At 46.1% G+C, this 17,577-nt stretch overlaps 1 protein-coding gene across 2 annotated transcripts in view; it reads right to left on the bottom strand.

Moving 5' to 3' along the window:
* tmem132e (transmembrane protein 132E) overlaps positions 1 to 17,577 on the bottom strand; it is a 999,351-nt gene that overhangs the window by 355,794 nt on the left and 625,980 nt on the right. For both annotated transcript variants that reach the window (XM_070857286.1, XM_070857287.1), the window contains exon 4: positions 13,826 to 14,021. In XM_070857286.1, coding sequence (XP_070713387.1) covers positions 13,826 to 14,021 — 196 coding nt within the window. The remainder of the gene's footprint in view (positions 1 to 13,825; positions 14,022 to 17,577) is intronic.

The raw sequence follows: 17,577 nt of genomic DNA, 5'->3' as shown, positions 1-17,577 counted from the left end.
GTCCTCCTCTTCCTCTCTCTAGTGAGGTGATCTGTCCACTCTATGATAGCCAAATTGTGTAGCATGGAGCACACCACCACGAATTGAGCTACCTGCTCAGGGTGGTATTGGAGCTAACCTCCTGAGTGGTCCAGGCATCAAAAGCGCTGCTTCAGCACTCCAATGGTTTTCTCCAAGATATTGCGAGTTGCTCTGTGGCTCTCGTATCGCCCTCGGCCTCGGTGTGAATGTCACGCAGGGGGGGCATCAGCCAGGTGGCGAGGCCATTTCCTTTGTTACCAAGCATCCAGCATTGACCTTGTGGCTCATTGTTAAACAAGTCAGATACAGTGCTCTCACGCAAGATGTGAGCATCTTGGATGGTGCCTGGAAATTGAGCATTCACTGCCAGTATAATTTGCTGGTGGTCGACAACCAGTTGGACATTTAGGGAGTGGAATCCCTTGCGGTGCCTGAAAACCTCAGCATCCTGAAAAGGTGCCCGCATCGCGATGTGCGTACAGTCTATTGCTCCCTGCACCTTGGGGAAGTTTGCAATTCTGGAAAATCCGAGAACCTTCTCACTCTGTGCCTCCCTGGTCATAGGGAAGCTGATCAAGACCCTCCTGCATGTGTACAGGGTTTCAGTGACATGTCTAATGCAGCGATGTGTGGCATGCTGAGAAAGTCCGCAAATGTCGCCAGCTGTGACCTGAAAAGAACCCGAGGTGTAGAACGACAGTGCCGCGGTGACTTTGACCTTGACGGACAATGCAGTACTGATGGTACTGGCAGGCTGGAGATCTGCCCTTATTAGCTGGCATACCTCAGTGATAACCTCTTTGTGGAAGCGCAGTCTCCGAAGGCAGGTGGTGTCGGGCAAGTTGAGGTAAGAATGCTTCTCCTTGTACTTGCGGGGGTGTAACGTCTGGTCCTCCTCATCTGTCTGTCACTTCTTACATTGGGCACATAATGCAGTGGAGCGTTCCTTCAGTGATGTCGAGTCTGCTGCATGTATTTGGTCACCAAGAGAGGGTGAGAAAGGACAGGCCCCATTGCAGTAGCTCTCTGTTATCCACCGATTGCTCACAAACAAGGACGCCTCTTCAATTCCAATTGGTCACAGTATGGTCAAGATGTTTTTACAGATGTTCACATCAACTCCAACGACTTGCAGAGTACATCCGAACTCCGCCGAGGTTGAAGCACAGCAACCTTTTAAAGGACGCGACATGTGATCTTATACATGATGTCCATAACGCTGTGATTCATTCCGGTTAGTTCCACTTTTTTGTGGGCATTTTTTTGAGCGAGCGATATTGTGGGCGATATGTGTGCGAGGTGGTGAAATTGACGATGGCCGATCTCCATGGCCGCTAGTTTGGGTAAATATGCTCTTTACGACAAAAAACAGTGGGCAGGCGTTAATATTGAATCTCGGCGTTAATTCCGCGCGGAAAGTAACGTTGGGCGATATTATGGGCGTTGAATTCGCCCATTCTGCTGATTCCGCCCGCAAAAAATGGGCGGACGGTAATATTTTTTCTCGCCGTTAAGCACATGGGGAAAGTAACGCTCGGCGATAAGTTTCCGAAAAATGCCCGCCAGTTTCCATTTTGTGCCAAAATCGATGATATATGGGCGTTATACATCATTTCAGTGGTAAAATGGCCATTACGCATGCAAAAAACATGGAGGTTTTAGCCCACTGAATGTGCTACTGAACCACAGAAAAAAAATCCTCAGAAATTACAGCTACATTGCAAGCCTGCTTAGGTAAGTGTTAAAAATTCCCATGGCACTACAGTAAATGGATACCATGAACTTCCCCATGGAAGAGGAGATTGAGGGGAACTGAAGAAGAACTAGTTTTGGACCTGTCATACTCACTATCTGCAGCACTGACAGAAATTGGGGTGCTGGTTATTTCACTTCGTCATCTACTTTTAGTGTGAAGAATGCCTCAATGAAAAAGAAAAATAGATTACCTACCTTGTGGAGTCCTCTTACATCTTTGGGCTAGAAATTCACTGTAGCCCAGGAACTGGCTGTATAATTTGAAAAGTTGAAGAATTACCACCAGGCGCTAATGCTTTAGACTGCATGCAAAATTCATGCTCACTGCTCAAAGAAATGATTGAAGTCCTAATTCAAGTCTTAAAGCCCAAGCTCATTGGCATCACACTTAAAGGGTGGACCAATATCAGATGCAGTCTAATTGCAAGTCATGATTTCCACAGGCTTTTTTCAGTTCTTAAAGGTGAGGTTCATTAACGCTACAGAACCTCATTCTCAGCATTGCTGGAGGTCAAGGAGAAGGAGCCGGAGGACTGAAGCAGCTGACAGATCCACGCCCCAGGGAGCGAGCCTGCAGATTCTGTGATTAAGCAGTGAAGCGTTGGTGTTTGCTGTGGAGAGATGGAGGACAGTGCTCTACTTGACAGGTAGCCTCACCGGACCATGTAGGTAGTGGTAGCGCAGCACGTCTTGGGCAGCAGGAAGAAATTTAACAACCTCACTCGGGTGGTCAGGGTGAGTGAATGCTTTAACAAATGATAAATACCACCACCTGAACCACAGACTTCACACACTGCCCAATGCACCACATCCACCAACACTCACACTCACATCTCACACCTTGCACACAATGACCGCTATTCAACTATGGCAGACACATCACCGAAAGACATTGCTCCATACACACACACACACACACACACACACACACACACACACACACACACACACACACACACACTTTCCTTTCTCTTGCAGGCCAAGGTGGCTCACAACAGGAAGGAGCACACAGGTGGTGGACAAGCCGACACCCAACCACTGTGTGCTGGAAAACTGAGTGCTGCAGATTATTGGGCGCCAGGTGGTGGGTGCTGTGGCCACCACTGACGTCGACCCCCCTTGGGGAAAACAATGCTATGTTCATCCCCACTCCTCATCCTATTTCCCCCTCACCCCAAAAGTGTTTTGCACTTTCAAGCTTATCATGCTGCATGCATGCATTTTTCCCTTCCTGCCCTCTTCCCATCACCTTAACCTGACTATTGTGCCTTTATGCTTTCAGATAATGAGCAATCACCTGACCAGCCTGTTATGTCTGTAATGTACTTATGAATGACTCCATGAGGCAATGTGTTATACTCAAACTGTAGTGACTTTGGTCCTTTATTTGTAACTCCAGAGTGAGGCACAAGCATAGTGGGCAGCCTTTTATACTGGGCTCTGCATACCTATGCAGGTGAACCTCAGGTCTCCTACCGCAGTGCCCTCTGGTGGACAGCCTCTGCCACAGGGGCAGGAAACCCTGGTCTCCACCAGTTGCACCCTCTAGTGGTGCCAACCTACTATATACAGTGTAAATCTTATTCATGTTACATCAGGTAACAAGTCTCCATCTTATGCAACTATACAGTGATTACACAGAGTATAATCTGTAGTCTGTATATATAACATCACTCTTCCCCCAAGTCCTTTGTGCTGATTACCTTTGCACTATGCACTGGCTTAGCTCTCCCCAGACTTAAGTGCCAATAGCCCTTGCACCTTGGCTGTGCTTTGGCTTGGCGCTCTCCCTGTTAACCCCCAAGTCCTTTTGCCAGAACGTTGGGCAGTGGTTACCAGTTTGGATGGTTCGATGATGCAGTGGAGGTTCCAGTGTGAACCATGTGTGTGTCCATGGCTCCATGCATCCATTTCCCCCACCCACCCCCCCCCCCCACAGCGACATCATGCAGTAGGCCCGTTACATTAACATACAGGATCAGACACAGTGCAAGTACAAAGAAAGGAAGTTACAGTTTGTATCGTGACACCTTAGTTCAGTGACTTACATTCGTTACATTTTGCGGTCGTGTGCCAGGATTGGGTAGATTGCATTCATGGTAAGTACTGAAGTAGCAGCACAGGTATGTGAGGACGCAGGTGCCAGAGCAACCGGACGGGGTCCTAGTCGTCTGATGGCGGCGCTGCACCCCTGGCTAGCGGGGTGGGCTTGGTTTGCTCACCTTGCTAGGTCTCGGGGCCTTTGCTGTTGCCTAGTGGTGGGCAGAGCCACAGATTGTGTGGCCTCCCTGTCCTCCTTTGAGGGCGACAGAATCTTCTGCCTGCTCGCTAATGGTGTTGGGAAGCTGGCTGTTCCAGGTCCTGTTTGGGGAACTCGTTGGTTCTGACCTTTCGCTCCTGGACATGGCCGAGGTAGCGACTGGGTCTGGGGGCTGCGCTGTCTCCACCTGGGTGGCGGGCAATGGGGGCGGACTGTGTGTTTTGGTGCCATTTTCATTTCCAGGTCTGTGGTGAATAGTGCCATTGGGTGCCTGCAGTGTGGGATAGACCTGGGGCAGGGTATCAGGATCAGTGCCTTCACCTTCCTGAGGTCGCTGGCCTATAACTTGTGGGGACTCCTGGGGCAGGGCATCAAGATCAGTGCCTTTACCCTCCCGAATACGCTCGCTTGCTACTTTTGAGGACACTCTATCCCTGACATCTCGCAACAACATTTTGTTCTTTACATTAGGAATAGTACTGACATCTTGCAACAACATTTTGTTCACAATCTTAATCGGTTCATTACATTGATTGCCATGCATACAATGTCTCTAAGTTCAGTTGGTTGCAGGTCTCCTTTTAAGAGAACCTTTCTAATCCTCGGTTAGACACCACGTGTTGGTCCCTCAGCGGTGCACCTCGTAATATGGCCGTGGCCATCTTTTTTTCAGCCACGCTGCACCTCTCTGCAGCAGGGACGCCATCTTGCCTCAGTCCTTGAGGTCGACTGCCTTGATCCTTCTCTCCTGCGATTCTGCCACAAAAGCTGGACAAGTGCCTTGAATTTGATCTTCCTCCCCAGGAGTCCTGTCACTGGAGCTGGAAAGGTACTTTTAAGTCATTCTGGTCGGATCATTGCCACACAATTGTGATGGACGGCCTGTGCCTCAAGTGCTGTGCTGGTCTGGTGCCTGGCCCAAGTGAATGTGAGGTTTTGCTCTGCCTCTGAGCATGGGAGACATCGATTGCTGGAGTGAAGTGGTCTTCCCATTTCCACTGGATCTTCCCCATCCACCTTCTTCTGAGTAGTATTGGACCATCACCTGCAACAATCCACAGAGGTGACTTGTGCACCATGCCATTATGGATTACACTTACATCTGCACTACCCAGGACTGGGATCAGCTCCTTAGTGTAGGTGTGCAACTTTTCCTGTACTAGGTAGTTTTTTGTTCCATAGCCTCTCAAAGGCATCCTGGCTCATCATTGACTGGCTTGCTCCTGTGTTCACTTCTATGAAGACTGGATGCTGTTTATTTCAACTTCCATCTTCACTGGAGGACAATCAGTGGTGCAGGTATACACTCCATACACTTCTTGAGGCTGAGCTGCCTCTGGCCAAATCATCATACTCCCTGCTGGATTCAAAGTCATCTACTGACTTCTCTGCTCGGCGGTAAGTCATATTTCTTTTACAAATATGCTGGAGGTGGCCCTTTGTGTTACAGGCTTTGCATACGTACTCAGCAAACCGCCACTGGTGAGCCCTATGCTTTCCTCCGCAACGCCAGCATGCTGCTATTCGATTAGCATCTCTCGGTGGACTCTGAGTCTGGAACCCTGACGTCTGTGCTCTCTGCCCTGGGCAGAGCCATGTTCTACAGTCTTGCCTGTGAAAGGCACCATTCTGTGTACTGTACTTGCTGGGTTTGAGTTCACAGGATGAATAATTTGTTTGGTGCTGCAGGTTGAGGTCATGAATGCCTGACTGATGTTGATGGTCTTCTGCAGACTGACTGGTATTGGCAGATAATAGCTTGTGAAGGAGGCCCTCGTGGCCAATTATCGTAACGAAGATGTCTCGCAATGCTTTGTTGAGGTGCTTGCTAAAATCACACGGTGCCGCAAGTCTCCTGAGGTCGGCAGCATATTTTGCAATCTCCTGGCCCTCAGGTCTGTGGTGAATGTAGAATCTGTGCCTGGCTGTGAGGATGCTCGCTCTTGGTTTTAATTGGTTGTGAATTAGTTCAGTCAGCTCATTGTATGTCTTATCCTTGGCCTTTGTGGGTGCCAGCAAGTATCTGATGAGATGGTAGACCTTGGGCCCACAACTGGTCAGCAGTATAGCCTTGTGTTTCTCCACCAATGTGTCCATCTCCCCTGCTAGGTCATTTGCCATGAAATATTGCTCGAGCCTTTCTGTGAAGGCATCTCAATCATCACCCTCTGTGAAGTCTTTTAGTGTGCCAAATGTAGCCACCAGATTGAGGCACAAGCATGGTGGGTAGCCTTTTTATGACGACGACGACTCCAACTCCTCTCATGCAGTCTGCGCTTGATGCCACCGTGGCTGGGTCTACCACTGTCGACTGGGGCTTTCATGGTGTCGCAGCAAGCCATCAATCTGTGTTCCAGCAGATTGGCAGCGATGCTGAGGTGCTGCCCTGGGGGAGTGGCAGTGAGTCAGTGGAGCAGGAACCTACTGTCCTCTCAAGATGACGACATTCCTGTTCCCACCACTGCCAATTTGCCATTGCCTTTGTCGCTGCCTGTCAACCCAGCCCAGCCTAGACTGTGCTGCCCATGCTGAGGTGGTGCAGGCTACAGCTGGGCCTTCCAGGCTCAGAACTGGTTGCGGGATTGTGCAAGACTATCTGAAGTCTCCCGCACGGACACTCAGCAGCATTCCACCAGCCCTGTTGCAGCCACTGCGCCAACACTTCATGGGAGCACTAGAATAGGCAAAGGCACAGTAATGACAGGCACTAAGGAATTGCACAAGGGTGGATAGTTAATATTTTTGTCGTCAACTGATTTTTGATAAATTTATTAATTCAATTTGGATTGTTTTGTCGTGTCTCATTTCAGCTTTGCACTATGATATGGCCTGCAACAAGGATGGAATGATGGGAATGTGGTGAGCAACCGGGATCTTGAGTTTAATTCATTCGAACTGCAGTCTGAGGTGGTCATGGACTGTCCTTCCGAAAGGCTGATTGCCTGGCTGCCTGCTCTCTTGCTCTTGGTCCTCCTCATCATCCTCATCATCCTCATCCTCCTCTCGTCCTGAGGTGGGCCCACAATCCCTGGTGGCAAGGGCTGAGCCCTCATGATGGCCAAGTTGTGCAGCATGCAGCAGACTAGCCAAGTACTGGAGGGCTCTTCTCGAGAGGTCAAGGCAGTGGAACCGTTGATTCAGCAGACCAATGGTCTGCTTGATGATGTACCTGGTGGCAGCATAGCTCTCAATATGTGTGCTGGGCAGGAGTGTTGGGGTTGTCGAGGGGAGTCATGAGCCAGGTGGAAAGCGGATAGCCCTTGTCCCTGACCAGCCAGCCACAAGCTTGCGTAGTAGCTGGAAGAGTGCTGGCACACTGGTCTGACATGGGATGAAGGCATCGTGGCTGCTGCCAGGAGAGTGGGTATTGACATTGAGGATTAGCTGTCTGTGGTCATACACCAACTGCACATTAAGCAAGTGGTAGTCTTTGCGGTTACGAAAGGTCAAGATTGTTATGCGGTGCAGTCAATGACTCCCTGTACCATGGGGAATTCAGCTATCCTGGCAAAGTCACATGCATGCTTGTCCTGCTTCTCTCTGGTGATGGGGAATGAAAGGTCACAGAGGCTCTCCTACTGCAGAGAGCCTCTGACCTCCCGAGTGCAGCGATGGATGGCGACTGCGAGATGTTAGCTATGTTTCCTGTTGCAGACTGGAAGGATCTGCTGGCGAAGAAATTGAGGGCGACGGTGACCTTGACTGCCACTGAGAGCACCATGGTTGCTTTGATCGGAGGCTGGAGGTATGGTTGCAGGAGGTGGCAAAGTTCTGTAACCACCTCCTTGGTGTAGCTGGGCCTCCTAATACTACTCGCTTAATTGGAGGTAGAAGTGCTCTCGAAATACCCTCGGATGGTAAGGCCTCCTGTTGAGCCCTGACGGCCCTCCTCCCTCTGGCCACATGTTCCAGTCTTTCTCGCTGCCTCTGCTGTAGATCCTGGACAGTGAGGTTGACTGCAAGAACAACCCTCTTTAAAGTAGCCAAGTGTAACAGTTTTTTTTTTAGACAATAAATGTAGCTACCTTTTAGTTGCCACTACACTCCTGATACTTGATACTAAATAACATTGTAATTACGGAATGAGACTGTTGCACTGTGAAACTGACAAGAAAGCACAAACTCCACTAACCTGCAGCTACAACATTACTGATGATCCCTTTAAATAATGTCCCTGGAGCTGAATTCCTATTGCTTCACGCCAGCTCTCTCTGTCGCTGTTTCCTCCAGGCACTAAGGTACATGGTGACAATCAATTTTGCAGATCGGGCAGTCAATGAGCGTTGCACACTCACTTGGCTTTGAGACTGCCAGCGACGGCATTGCGGGGGAGGGGGCGGGATTTGGCGTGCGGCGTTGGATTCACCTCGCCCCGGTAATGCTCTGGCGCCCTGTTAGCGCTATATGCTGGTGGTACCGAATTTTTCCCCCTTTGAATAATACATATTTTTCACGCATCACAACCTACCAAGATTATTCCTGTAGACCATGCTAAATTTGGTTTGATTCAGAATTTGAGAAATCAATAGAAAAGTAAACTAGTATTGTTGCATCGGTGTTCTGTCGAAGGGTCATCAACCTGAAATGTTAACACTGTTTCTCTTTCCACAGATGCTGCCTGACTCGCTGAGATTTCCAGCATTTTCTGTTTTTATTTCACATTCCAGCATCGTCAGTATTTTGCTTTTGTGTTGTAGTAGGGCTGTTGCACAAGTATTGTTTTATACAGTACCTTTTTTTATACCTTTTTTTTTAATGGGGTGATAGTAAATCGTCAGCCTGAATTACGCAGTGCCTGATTTTTCTTTTCCATTTGAAGTCTAAGTGATCTGAACTATAGTCTTAGGACTTCATCCAATCCTCCATTTGCCACGACATTTTTCTAAATTTCCAGGCCATGGGCAATTTACAGCAGGAGAGATCTAAGTTGCAGAGGAGACTTGGAATTCATTTGTAAAGCACAGACCAGCTGGTATTCTGAGGTTTAGAGGATACGGAGTTCTGCTCCCAGCATATGGGGCTTGTGATTTCCCCCCCCCCCCCCTCATGTGCTGAGCTGCCGTATTATTAATAACAGCTCTGAGGGATGTTAATATATATTTCCAGCTACACCTCATGGTATGTTTCTTTGAGCCCTGGAAAACAGAGAACTGATTGGAACAAGTCTGCTGAGCTGTCATGGTATGGATCAATTTTATTTATTTATTTCTTAGTATGCCTCTTACTCAATGGTAAGATTTGTTAAAAGCAATGTAATTACATAGCCCCAAGCTTCAGAAGGCTGATATGAATTCCCCAGAAATACTGTGAACTAATATCAAGACTGTAATTGCCTTTTACATGAGTCATGTCAGTTTGAAATTGAGTCCCTTTTTTTTTTAAAAAAAAGGTTTTTTTTTCATTGCCTGTCTGCTTTTAAAACTTATCTCCATGACTCCTGACCACATTTGCAAAAGTTTGAGAACTACATTGTTAATAGGGAGAAGAGAAGCACATTTCCTGTTTTCATAGTAGATGCCACTTTCTCATGTGACCGCGGAGCTCCTAATCAGATGCTGGAGCATATCATCAAACACTGCCCTCAGAGGAAATTTGCAGGCATCCTACAAGATATCTGAGGTTATACTGGAAGCTTTGGTCTGGACATTTGACTTCGATATTGAAATTTAATTTGTTTTTTGCTGTTACCAAACAAAAGAAGTTGACACCCATTATAGCTATTCTACTTTCTGTAGTTTAAGATTTTGATATAAATGGAGTTAATTGCTCAATAGATCTAGAAATCTCTGGGGAACTGTGCAGTACCTTTTGGTTAGAATACAATGTTATTATCTGAGATTACTCAGACTGATTGGATGAAAGTAGCCTCTTTTGTTTGTAAGATCTGTGTAAAATGAGTTTGAACAATCTCAATCAAGTGGATAGGATAGAGGGCAAAACTGCCAATAACACAAGACTAATTAGCATTAAATTGACTATCACTCAAGCTGTTTTTATGTTATTGTTTGACATTAGAGAAGTGGTGTTCATGCAGAGAACTGACAGTGATCAACCACTTCAGCTGCATGGTTTAGATCATCTCAGTCCCTGGAAATGTCAAATTCCTGCAGTGTTATTCTTGAAAAGCAGGCGGCAGACTGTTCCCTTTTTAAAAATCAGAATCACATCAAACAGTGCCCCTAAATCTTTGTCCTATCCCATTCACTTTCTGTGTAAATTTAAAAGGATCAAACAAAGTGCCCAGTGCTTAACAGTGTGAGTTGCCATGCTCTGGATATGGTGAAGGACAATCCTCAGTTTAGGCCAAGACCCCACAGGCAAGAAAAACTTCCATTTCATTTAATTTATATAGCACCTTGAACAATCCAAACACTTTATAGCCAATGAAGTATTTCAAAATGTAGGAAACGGTCGCAGCAAGCGCCCACAAACAGCAACGTGTTAACAACCAGATAATCTGTTTAGAGATGTTGATTGAGGGATAAATATTGGCCGGGACAGACTGGATAACTCGTCTGTTCTTCTTCAAAATAGTACCGTGGGATATTTTACATCCAGCTGAGAGCAGATAGGGCCTCGCTTTAACGTTGCATCCAAAAAATGTCACCTCTGACATTGCAGCACTCCCTCAGCATTGCTAAGATTTTTGTGCACAATACTTGAGCCCACAACTTTCTGAATCAGAGGCGAGTGTGCTACCAACTGAGCCACAGCTGACACAGGTTGTTAACCAAAGAACTGGTTAAAAATTGCTGTCCACCATACAGGTGCTTTGAACAGAGATGGTATCTTCCCATTTACAGCAACAGGTGTCTTCTAACAGAATTGCTGGAAACAAGCTTTGTGTAAATGAACATAGATCAGCCAGCTTTTTGCATGTTTGCACCAGAATGAAGGGTAATAAATTTAGCTGCTCAGCCACTGCCCAGGTTGCACTTTAATCAACAAGGACCGGAATTTTTCCCTATCGGGGCGGATCCGGTGAGGGCGGTGGCCATGGCAGATCGTGATCTCATTGCTGGCTCCATCCGACTGCACAAAATGACTTTGTCAATGGGGCCTATTAAGTCCGCCACGCATGTTACCCAGCCCAATTAAATGGTGCAGGTCTGCTGACGTCATCCATGATGCATTTTCAGCTGGGCTATTTAAAGGGGCCATGGCCACAATATATTTGAAGGTTAATCGAAAATAGTGCAGTCAGTGCAATACAGTTTGAGTGCTGCAAACAATTTGGAAATTACTTGTGGAGGGAGTCAGAGCACACAGGGCAGAGTCAGAGTAGGGAGGTCCTCTTCCCTTCTGATGGGTGGAAGAGACCTCCCCAGGAAACCAAAACAGCCTGGTTAGAGATTGCAGAGGAGGTCACAAGCCGGGATGTGATCAGGAAAACCTGGGTGCAGCGCCGCAATCATTTCAATGATTAGATCAGGAAACGTGAATGCAAAGTCACACTCGACTTCATCCTGCTGTGCCATTCATCACATCCCCATCACTCTGCCTTCCCAACCCTACTCCTGCACATCCTTACTCATACCAACACACCTTGCACGTTCACCCATCCTCTCTCTCAATCTACATTATCACTTCCTCATCTATCTGACCACCCCTCACACTCACCCTCATTCTAGCGCAATCATAGCAACTAACAACACACAAGGAGGCCACTTGGCTTTGGCCACTCCATCATAGTCTCCCTCTAAAGATCTAACCCATCCATTCTTTACATTCATTCCATCAATCTCACTCAACCTTCTCTTCTTTCCCTCCTTGTGGAAAAGAGCACCCAAAATAAGAGGGAGAGAACTGGCGGTGGCCCTCCATCATTTGCAAACCTTACAATAGCAGAGGAGGTTGCTTTAGAAATATCTGGAGTCGCCGAGCAGCTGGAGGTGGGAGACAGCGAGAGGGGGACATCTAGGCAACCTCGTGACAGAATTACTTATCATACAGCTACATGGCACAGAGCAGTCACTCATATGGGGACTGATATCAGCAGCCACTGAATGGTCATGTGCATTATGGTATCTGTACCCATTCTTCATATGGCATTTCTAACATCTTTTTACTCTCCCACAGGTCTATCAAGAGCCCCTCCCCCCCCCACTGTCCAGGAGGAAGAGCAAGATGACTCCTCAGAGGAGCCCCTAGCCTCTGAGGACGCACGGTCACTAGACATAAGCGCACCGAGCACCAGCGCAGATATGCACAGCTGGGTGGGTCCCATGCGACATTGGGTAGTGTTGTCACCTGGTGTCTCTCAGCTCATAAGTGAACAAGAGCAGATGGTACACAGACAGGGACAGCAGTGGAGAGTCCTCACCAGTGGATGTTGGCTGCTCAGCTGCATGCAGATGCTGAGCCTCGGGGGCCATCCAGAAAGAGGGCGATCCTGGAGTAGCAGGAAGTGCAGGGGGCTCTGACAGGTTTTGGGAGAGCGATGTCTGCAAATGTTCAGAGAATGTTGGAGTCCATCTCCAACATGAGCACCACTGTGTCGCAGGCGATGGCGATTGTAGGCTCCTCCATGGGTAGGATGGCCACCTACATGGAGCAGCTAATGCGCCACTCACAGGAGCACATGGTCTCTATGGAGAATAGATGGTTATCTATACAAAATAGATGGCAGAGGCTCATAATTCTCCTCTCGGAGGGATGTCAGCTTGTACATGGGTCCTCATGGCCCCACTGGTGTGCAGCAAGGTGCTCTCCAGCTCCTTGACAGGAGGGAAGTGAACAGGCTGCCTCTACACCTCTGCAGAGGCCACCGGGGTAGCACCTCACAGAAGCACGGCAAAAGGTAGATGCTGAAATGACATGTATGACTGGTATTCCACCTTTAATAACAGTTCTTTACTTAGATCTCCATCGGAAATATAAGCCTCTTACCTATGATTTCAACTGCATAACAAGAAAAAGAGCTCCAGCCTCTAACTATGCTGAAAGTCAACTAGTCAAAGAATTGCAATGTTTCCAGCGGTATTACCTCCCAGTCTGGGGGTGATAATCTATTTTTCTGGCTGTACATAATTTTTATAGGTGGTTTTCATTTGCACTAATGGTGCTGGGGTAGCCACACCGCCATTGCATTCTCTTGTTTTCTATCATTGTAGAGAGAAAGCAAGAAAACATAGGAAATTGATAGCATAGTCCACGGAGAAGTGAGATCGGGATCCAGAGGTGGTGATTGCAGAAAATTGTAACCTCATGTATAAATCTGGAGGCATTGAGAGGCTTGGTTTACTGCTCCAAGACCCAAAGCCTTGAAGGTTTGGTGTGGTGTCTAACTGCACTATCTGATACATTTATTTGAACAGATTTATGTTTATGACGAATGAAACCTTCTGCAGCATGTTTTAAAGCACAAAAATACAAAAGAAACAGTACAGTGTTGACAGTGCCATTTAAAAGATAATGGAATGTTTGGAAGTTAAAAATAAATATGTATAATTTTCTGAAGCAATAACTTACTGATGTTGTTTCATTTAAATTATTGAATGCCTTGGAATTGAATAATGTATTTCAATGTCTAAAACTCATGAGTGATAACAGTCTGGACAGTGGGGTGGGAAAGAGAAGAGTAGGAGATTTGTAAAAACACTTGGCATGCTCATAGCTGTAGCAAAGGTTCTGTGTCTTCTATTCTCTGTGTATCAGAAAATAGATATGCTATTTGGCCCTTTCCATTGAAAAGGCAGAACAAACTTCCATAATGTAAGGAACATCAAAAGCTATGTCACTATACCATTCACCTATAAAACTTAACTTCAAAACTGTGCAAAAACTCACCATAGAGAGTGGTACAATAGCACGGATGTCCTTTTGGATCACTGTCAATTCTGTCACCACCTTGTCCGAATCTGGAGGAGGATTTTTTCCACGGTAGTCAACATGCCACATAATACGTCGTGTCACTGACTGGCTGGTAAAGTTTTCCATCTCAAAGTTCAATTCAATGATTTCGTTGGGCTGAACACTTTCACTGCTGAGAAATTAGAAGGGGAACACAATCAACTATATTTTAGATTTTGAATTTAAACCGCTTAAAACAGATTAAAAGTATGAACTCTTCAATTTATTTACATATTTGACTTTCTTCTGAGCCTAGCAAAAACAGTCCCTAAAAATCTTGCTGTGCACTCTAATCAAAGCACTTCTGGTTATTGTCCCACTGCTGTTTTCCTGCTGATTGTGCTGCGCAGTCATGGCCGGTAACCATGGGGAAATGTCAGGAGTGTGGCCACACCCACCAGGATGACACACATTGAGTCGGAGAGCAGGTGAATGGTGGTTAGGTTATGTGACACCAAGTTTGGAGTCCGGAACAAGGGGGCACAATCATAAAATTAAAACTAGGCCATTTAGGAAATAAGAACTGGAGAATTTTAGCTATGAGGAAAGATTGGATAGGCTGGGGTTGTTTTCTTTGGAACAGAGGAGGCTGAGGGGAGACCTGATTGAGGTGTATAAAATTGAGGGGCCCAGATAGAGTGGATAGGAAGGACCTGTTTCCCTTAGCAGAGGGATCAACAACCAGGGGGCATGGATTTAAAGTAATTGGAGAGCAGTTTAGAGGGGATTTGAGGGGAAATTTCTGATGTGGGTCTGGAACTCACTGCCTGAAAGGGTGGTAGAGGCAGAAACCCTCACCACATTTAAAAAGTACTTGGATGTACACTTGAAGTGCCGTAACCTACAGGGCTACGGACCAAGAGCTGGAAAGTGGGATTAGGCTGGTAGCTCTTTGTTGGCCGGCGTGGACACGATGGACCAAAATGGCCTCCTTCCGTGCTGTAAATTTCTATGAAATTCTTTCCCAGGACCCCAAAACAATGGAATTTAAACTCCACTAGTCCTCCTTTCCTCCTACATGTTTTAAAATCCAAGCTTTGCATTGACTAACCCTGATTTACCCAGTCTTCAGAACTTTAGAACTCAGCAGAGGAGGACAAAGGGTTTGATTAGGGCAGGGAAAATGGAGTACGAGAAGAAGCTTGCAGGGAACATTAAGGCGGATTGCAAAAGTTTCTATAGGTATGTAAAGAGAAAAAGGTTAGTAAAGACAAACGTAGGTCCCCTGCAGTCAGAATCAGGGGAAGTCATAACGGGGAACAAAGAAATGGCAGACCAATTGAACAAGTACTTTGGTTCAGTATTCACTAAGGAGGACACAAACAACCTTCCGGATATAAAAGTGGTCAGAGGGTCTATTAAGGAGGAGGAACTGAGGGAAATCTTTATTAGTCGGGAAATTGTGTTGGGGAAATTGATGGGATTGAAGACCGATAAATCCCCAGAGCCTGATGGACTGCATCCCAGAGTACTTAAGGAGGTGGCCTTGGAAATAGCGGATGCATTGACAGTCATTTTCCAACATTCCATTAACTCTGGATCAGTTCCTATCGAGTGGAGGGTAGCCAATGTAACCCCACTTTTTAAAAAAGGAGGGAGAGAGAAAGCAGGGAATTATAGACCGGTCAGCCTGACCTCAGTAGTGGGTAAAATGATGGAATCAATTATTAAGGATGTCATAGCAGCGCATTTGGAAAATGGTGACATGATAGGTCCAAGTCAGCATGGATTTGTGAAAGGGAGATCATGCTTGATAAATCTTCTGGAATTTTTTGAGGATGTTTCCAATAAAGTGGACAAAGGAGTACCAGTTGATGTGGTATATTTGGACTTTCAGAAGGCTTTCGACAAGGTCCCACACAGGAGATTAATGTGCAAAGTTAAAGCACATGGGATTGGGGGTAGTGTGCTGACGTGGATTGAGAACTGGTTGTCAGACAGGAAGCAAAGAGTAGGAGTAAATGGGTACTTTTCGGAATGGCAGGCAGTGACTAGTGGGGTACCGCAGGGTTCTGTGCTGGGGCCCCAGCTGTTTACATTGTACATTAATGATTTAGACGAGGGGATTAAATGTAGTATCTCCAAATTTGCGGATGACACTAAGTTGGGTGGCAGTGTGAGCTGCGAGGAGGATGCTATGAGGCTACAGAGTGACTTGGATAGGTTAGGTGAGTGGGCAAGTGCGTGGCAGATGAAGTATAATGTGGATAAATGTGAGGTTATCCATTTTGGTGGTAAAAACAGAGAGACAGACTATTATCTGAATGGTGACAGATTAGGAAAAGGGAAGGTGCAACGAGACCTGGGTGTCATGGTACATCAGTCATTGAAGGTTAGCATGCAGGTACAGCAGGCGGTTAAGAAAGCAAATGGCATGTTGGCCTTCATAGCGAGGGGATTTGAGTACAGGGCAGGGAGGTGTTGCTACAGTTGTACAGGGCCTTGGTGAGGCCACACCTGGAGTATTGTGTACAGTTTTGGTCTCCTAACTTGAGGAAGGACATACTTGCTATTGAGGGAGTGCAGCGAAGATTCACCAGACTGATTCCCGGGATGGTGGGACTGACCTATCAAGAAAGACTGGATCAACTGGGCTTGTATTCACTGGAGTTCAGAAGAGTGAGAGGGGACCTCATAGAAACGTTTAAAATTCTGACGGGTTTGGACAGGTTGGATGCAGGAAGAATGTTCCCAATGTTGGGGAAGTCCAGAACCAGGGGTCACAGTCTAAGGATAAGGGGTAAGCCATTTAGGACCGAGATAAGGAGAAACTTCTTCACCCAGAGAGTGGTGAACCTGTGGAATTCTCTACCACAGGAAGTAGTTGAGGCCAATTCACTAAATATATTCAAAAGGGAGTTAGATGAAGTCCTTACTACTCGGGGGATCAAGGGGTATGGCGTGAAAGCAGGAAGTGGGTACTGAAGTTTCATGTTCAGCCATGAACTCATTGAATGGCGGTGCAGGCTAGAAGGGCTGAATGGCCTGCTCCTGCACCTATTTTCTATGTTTCTATGTTTCAACCCTTTGCCTAAATTATCAATATTAATATTCATTAATAATAATTAGTGCTACAACTACTAAGTCTACACTACAATAGAATGCATATTAGCCCAGCTTCTATGCATGAGCTATTAGATCATTTTTCCCTGCTTAACACATACCTAATTTACAGTCAAGCTGGTCAGAATAAATCCAGCATTTACATTGATTCAACATAACTTAGCAGCATAAACTCTGCCAAACTGCACACTCAGATCTCATACCAACAGTAAAATATTGGAGTTCAGAAATACCGCAGTGTAAACATGTAAAATTCCAAGATGATACCTTGGATGGGATATCCCTTAAATGGGGTCGGCCAATTGAATGATTAGGTAATTCAGCAGATGTTTCAGTGTACACAATAGGCTTTGACAGGAACAACGTGTGATTTATTTAATAAAAATATATATATTTCATGCTTAACGTGTTATGCAAATTATTGAAAAAATCCTTAAGCTGAAATGTTTGAAAATCCAAGAATTCATTATCTAATTAAAGTTACATGGTCTTGAAAATTAAGTTGTTTCAAATAAAATATTTTAAAGTTCTTTTTATATAATTGCAAAGTTTACAATGACAAAAATAAATTCAATTCTTACATAGAATCTACAGCACAGAATCAGACCATTTGTCCCAACTAGTCT

This window comes from Pristiophorus japonicus, chromosome 16 (assembly GCF_044704955.1).
Source record: "Pristiophorus japonicus isolate sPriJap1 chromosome 16, sPriJap1.hap1, whole genome shotgun sequence".
NCBI lineage: Eukaryota > Metazoa > Chordata > Chondrichthyes > Pristiophoridae > Pristiophorus > Pristiophorus japonicus.
Note: the sequence above shows the minus strand (reverse complement) of the source record. Positions and strands in the feature narration are given on the sequence as shown.